Source organism: Phaethon lepturus, unplaced genomic scaffold (assembly GCF_000687285.1).
Source record: "Phaethon lepturus isolate BGI_N335 unplaced genomic scaffold, ASM68728v1 Scaffold57639, whole genome shotgun sequence".
In the NCBI taxonomy this organism is placed as follows: domain Eukaryota; kingdom Metazoa; phylum Chordata; class Aves; order Phaethontiformes; family Phaethontidae; genus Phaethon; species Phaethon lepturus.
The window spans coordinates 1-6,058 of NW_010566649.1; the positions used below are offsets into that span (position 1 = coordinate 1).

Below are 6,058 nucleotides of genomic sequence, written 5' to 3' on the forward strand. Positions count from 1 at the left end.
TGCTGGGGCGCGCCGCGGAGGTGAGGGCGCGGACCGCGGCATCGGCCCTAAACCTGCGCAGCTCGACTGCGGCCGGTAAATGCCTCTTCGGCTCACGTGGCTTGTTCCTTACGTGCCTTTTTTTTTCTTTTTTTACACGGCGTGGTAAAGCTGGAAGGTGCTGCGCTCCCAGTACGTGCAGCCGCAGGACAAGGAAGCGCAGGATTACAGGGTAAGACAGGTACAACTAGCGAACTGCCGTCTTGGGTTCTGTCCTTCGTTTCAGTGTGCTGTATGAAGTGCTGTCAGAGGAGGTTTCAAAATAAAAATGCAGTTGAGTTGGATGCGTTTTGTATGTGTGTATACTTGTTTAAGTAACCGTAACCTTTCTCAGGAAGCTGTGCTGTATGCTAGTTTTGAGTCATGTATGTGGTCATGTGGAGAAGTCACGGTTGCGGAATTTTTGACACCGTAGGTACTATGCATTACGTACTAAAAGATTATTAACTTCTTGTTTGTGATCTATGTTAGGCTTGTTTTAAAGTGGAGAGTGCAGTCCGATTGTATGGTCAAAACTGATGTTTAATACTTCAATTACTTGAGCTACCTAAACATTATTTTTCAACTTTAAATGATCGGGCTATATTGTTGAGGTTTGAATCTTTGAGATATTTTCTTTATTTTCTAATCTAAAGAGATTTTAAAAATTTTATCATCAGTTTTAATGAAACTTAATTTAATTAACAATTAATTAAATTCACAAATTTGTTGTTAATATACTTCTGGTATTTTTGTGAAGAAAAACTGCATGTTGGTTTAAGAAGAGTGAAAGAGGAGGATGGCTGTCAAATTTGTCAAATGACAGGCAGAAAGTTTTTATTCAGCTGGTGCATCTGCAATATGAAATTTTAGTCGGTGGTAAATGATCTTATGCTCTGATAAAATGATGGTGGTGTCATCGTCGTTATTGTTATTTTCCTCTGTAGTCTGCTCTTTGAGCTTACCTGTGGTGCAGTAACTGTGCTCCAGATAAGCGTACCTAAACTGGCTGTCAGTGGTCATGCCAGCAGCCAAGGTATGGCAACAAAGGTCATTCAAAAAGCCATTGAATTCTTCTTCTGTTTCTCCAGTGTGAGATTTTTTTTTGCCATAACTGTGCTGCTGAGAAAAGTAAACATGGCTATGCTGGTAACTACCACTGTGATGAAAACAGGCAAAATAACACTAAACATTAGGTTAAGGTTTTAGTTTTCTTATCTGTTAGGAAACTGGTTTTGACATGCATTAGGGTGGCTGATCTTAACAGTGTTCTTTTTCGGTTTTTGGGTTGTGGTTTGTTTTTTTGTCTTCTCAGAAACAAGAATCGAACTTTGCTGCAAAAGATTGGTGTGATGAAGCAGATGACTGGGGAGTCTGTGCCGGAGCAGAATCTCCTGCACATGCCTCCCTTCAGCTGCTTGGCTTAAACGAAGCGGTGAGCAGCATCTCGGCCAGAGAGGTGGAGTGTGCATCCCAGTTCCAACAGCTTTGCTTGTCTGAAGCTACAGATGCGTCAGGTTCCCCAAATACACATTGTCCCGTCAGTGACGGAATGGTAATGGCAATGTCTAGGTCAGCTCCTGTGTTCCGGCCCTTTTACATTAGTGTTGTGGATGAGGAAGACTACACTGGTTTCCTTGATACAGATCATGCAGATAAACTATTGAAGGAGTATCAGCAGAGAGAGGGTGTTGATTTGGAACAGTTGATGTCAGAAAGGTGAGAACAGGTCTGGATTTCATGCTGAAACGGAAGCGATTACGTAGTTTCCTGTATGCTGATTGATAATTGAAATCTGACTCTTACTAAATCTGAGTGGTTTTTATTGGTAACTGTATCCTTCAGGAATCACTGGTGTGTAGTACTTTGCTGGAAGAACATAACAATGCACCCAGTTCTGTCAAATTTTGAGTTGTTCAGAGATGCATCTGTTTCTGAGTGACGGAGCAGGTGGAATGCAGAATCTGCATAGAACGCTTTTTAGCAATGGTGTTCCTCTTGAGTTTTGTTGACCTTTATAGAATCATAGAACTTTAATTACACTTAATTCAAAATTTAAAAAGACAATATTATAGTTTAAAAACTAGAAAAACTTCTGAGAAGTTACTAAAGGAATGATTTTGTGTGGTAGTTTGAAACACTGTTAGTAATTGTAAGCCACCAGAAACCAAAGAACTAGAAGCAAAATGTTCACTTGCAACCTTTAACAGTAAATGCCTCTTAATTTAACATGTATATTTTTTTTTCAATGTACTTAGTATAATTCAATGTGAATATAGCGTATAGTAACCATTGCTTATTTAAAGCATGCATATCTTAATATGCATTTTCAGTATAAAACCTTACTGGAAATTTTGTTTCTTTTCTTGTTTTCTTATAGTTCTGCTGGTGAAGGTGATAATGAAAAATATGAGAAGAGTGAAGTCAAAAGCAGGGACCACACATTCCATAAATTTATGAAAAGAATATCTGTGTGTCAAGAACAGATTCTAAGGTATGTTGATCATCTGGTTGTAACAGAGGTATACAGAGCATAAACATGGATTGTTAGTACATCAAAATAATCCATTTCACTGGAAATAGATGTATATTTTTGTTTCTTAATTAAACTGCTAAGAGAGCTGTTACCATGCCTGTGTGGTCAGACTTAAGTCCCCTGTTGTTTTTTTTTTTTTTTATACAGAGTATAAGTAGATGAGAAGCAAAGCAGGATCAGAGACCCCAGATCTGGCAGTGGGAGTCTTTCTTCAACATAAGACCTGATGAGAACAGACCCAGACTGTCTTTGCAGCCTTGCTGAAATCCAGGCATAGAGGTTTCCAAAAGACAGATTTGAGGTGGAATACACAGTGGTATTCTGTTGTGATGGATTTCCAAGGCTATTGGCGCCTCTGAAATTTTGTAACCTTACTGTAATTGCTTATGACTCAGCCCTTGAGGTGTTACTGAAGTAAGAAGTTACTTGGTTTAAAGCCCAAGTTCTTCTGCAGCTTACTGTGATTACCCCGTGGGACCCTGCAGTCTTCAGTTCTTGTAAATCTGTTGCTTTTCCTAGAACAAAAGCAGATTTCATCTCAGAGCAGCTACTTTCCCAAAAGAGGAGTTAATTCTGAATGAAAGTGTAACAAAGAATTCAAATCTTAAATTATTCATAGTATCTGATAATAATGCATGGTTTTCATGGATCAAGCCAAGTGTTAGTTTTTAACTTCTTTGTTGCAGAGAGTCCAGTGCACCCTATTTGGTCAAGCAGTGTAATGACAGGACCTTTGTTTATCAAGTTTCCAGAATCAGGTGGAACTAACTGGTACCTCTTTGATGAGGAGGTAAAGTCTGAGGGACTGGTTACACAGATAAGAAACATTAGAAACTTTCATTAATTATCTATTAAAGATTATACAGAAACTGTACTAATGCAGAGTGCAAGTAATGTTTTCAGACAACTTTTTCTCACTGGATCTGTCACTTTGCAGTATTATGCTCTTCGAATTTTCCGTTCTTCTAAAACATGGCCTCTGGTGATCCCTATGACTATCGCTAGTTATAATCTTTATGTAGCCCTCCTTTTCCCCTTCATGGGTATTGCGAGTCTGCCTGTTAGACCCTCATGTCTGCTGGGCTGCCAGATCTCTGTTGAGCTTTCAGCACAACACAGAATCCCCTGCTTGGCATTCAGTGGAAACCACCTTCAATCCTGGTTTCCTGTTAGTTGTGGAGCTGTAAGTAAAACATCAAGTCCTGGGGCATAACTACAGTGGTTTTGAGACCTATTCTATGTTGAATATCTTTAACTGCTGCTGGTTAGGATTCCATTTCTCAGGAAAGTGTAGTTTGCTTAAGTAAATGAGTCAGGTACGGCGTATTTTGGAGCTGTCAGTTCAAAGTATTTGTCGTCTTTAAATCCAGCTCTTTCCTTAAGACTTTCCAAGTGTTGACCTTCCAAGTATTTCCCCCACCCCATCTTTATTCTTTGTTTAATGGCTCATCTGAAGCTTAGGCAACGATTCTGGCTCATAACAATTTTTTTTACTTCAGGCAGGTTCAGAGGTTTCAGAGAATCCTGAATACTGTTGCCAACATGTAAGTTTTCATATAAAACGTAGACTTAAAAAAAATAATTACTTTTTTCCTTTCTTCTCTTAGATACTCTTGGGGTGGCCAGCCTTTATTCATAACATGTCCTCCAGCCAACATTAACAAAGGTATTCCAGCCTGCAGTAATTGTGGAAGCAACAGAATATTTGAATTTCAACTCATGCCAGCGCTGGTCAGCATGCTCCAGAGTGATTCAGGTGTTGCCCTTTGACTTAGCTGAATGAATACTAGAAACAGTATTCTTGGTAAAGTTTAGTGAACTGCAATTTGGATTGTTTCTTGCTAACCACATGCACTGACGTGCTTAGCTACAGTGATCATCTTACAAGAATCTGCTCTGTTTCCATTATAGATTTCACTAAGCAAAAGATATAATTCTGGTTTGTGGAGACTCTATGGTTGCAACTTCATTTGCTCAATAGTGAACTTTAATAACAGCAATATAGATAATTCCATGACTTTGGGAGTAGTTTGTCTTTATTGCCTCTTAAATGAGGCCTTGGAAAATAATAAATACTGCCAGATAAGGTTGCAGATACTTAAAAAGCTCTTTGAAAATGCTGAGTCAAGTTGCTTTAAAATCAGAAAATGCTGTATATGTAGGAGACTGAATATGAAAAATATTTTCTGAATTGGCAAATATTGAAGTATAGCAATAAGCAATAGCCCCCAATTATGTAATTTTTAGTACCTTTACATTACATATCTTTATTGCTTTGTTTTTAGATCTGTCAGTGGAATTTGGAACTGCTATAGTTTACACATGTGAGAGAAGCTGTTGGCCAACAAATCATCAAACCCCTCTTGAAGAATTTATTTTTGTACAAGAAGACCCAGATCAGAGATTATTTAAATAAATTGTATTTCTCCGCATAGATGGAAAGTCTGTTGTTTGTTTTTTTTACTATAGGTGAAAGTGTGTAATTATGCAACAGAATTTTCCTCAGATGTGGTGAAAAATTAAATTCATTTAATGACATTGTGCTTACTTCCAAGAACAGCTGATTGAACTATATATTAGCATGCCTCTAAAATGTGGGGACAGAAAACTTGCATCCTTTGGTTACACATGGAAATTTAAGTGTAGAGATTGTTTCACGATTCTAGTTAACATTTGGGGACAAAAGTGAAGAAGAAGGGTTGTCTTATTGCAGTTGGTTATACTGCTAGCATTCATCAGTTTTTAGAAACTATTAGCAGTGAAGAACTGAATGTAAGCTTGATTTTAAAAAAACAGATGTTTTGTTTTAACAACAGATGGGAAAGTCGGCAGGCAGTGGCTGAAAGGGCTTTGCGGTCACCTCAGTCTTCCTATGATGAAGCTTTTCTGTCTATTTTTCTGGTGAAGGATAAGATACATTTGCATGGCTAGATGTGCTCTGGCAGTCACATTGCTTTGGATGGGGAAGGGGTGGAGGTTTTTGGTAGTGCTTTTGCTCCAGCAGGTACAGAACGATGGGGCCTGTATAGCACCTGCCTTGTTCCCACAATCCGGTGCTCGCAGGCTAATTGCAGTGCTTTAGTTAAAACAGTTTAAATTCTGTGCCGTTCCCTGTTGGTTTAGGCTAAATTGCAGTATTTTAACAGACTTAATGGAGGAGTAATTTATGTAAGTGTCATTAAAGCTTTTTGCACAGGTTTAATGCTGCAGCACAAATTAACGTAATAAAAGTATGGGTTTAAGAAAAGGAGAGGGGGACAGACACACACTAAAGTGATCAAGCGTCTTTGCCAAACAATTTTTCTTGAGGAAGAATTGTAGCTTACTTTGTCAGCTTCCGGAGGCGAATCAGTTAACTTAGACCAACATGTACCGAAACCTTACGTTACACCTGGAATACCGCCAGCGCTCCCTTGCTGCTCCGTGTGCTCTTTTCCCCAGCTGTGGCAGGTAGCCCAGAGCGCATAATTTGTGGGCCGAGCCCTGGCTGCACTGGCGGCTGCG

At 39.1% G+C, this 6,058-nt stretch overlaps 1 protein-coding gene across 1 annotated transcript; it reads left to right on the forward strand.

Annotated features, from left to right (window-relative positions):
- Positions 1 to 150: 150 nt before the first annotated feature.
- Positions 151 to 4,996, forward strand: PDCD2L (programmed cell death 2-like; the record flags this gene model as incomplete). Its single annotated transcript, XM_010295552.1, has 5 exons — positions 151 to 220; positions 1,334 to 1,737; positions 2,399 to 2,512; positions 4,162 to 4,310; positions 4,840 to 4,996. Coding segments are annotated over 5 exons (868 nt in total), but the record flags the coding sequence as incomplete, so codon positions are not given.
- Positions 4,997 to 6,058: the final 1,062 nt, after the last annotated feature.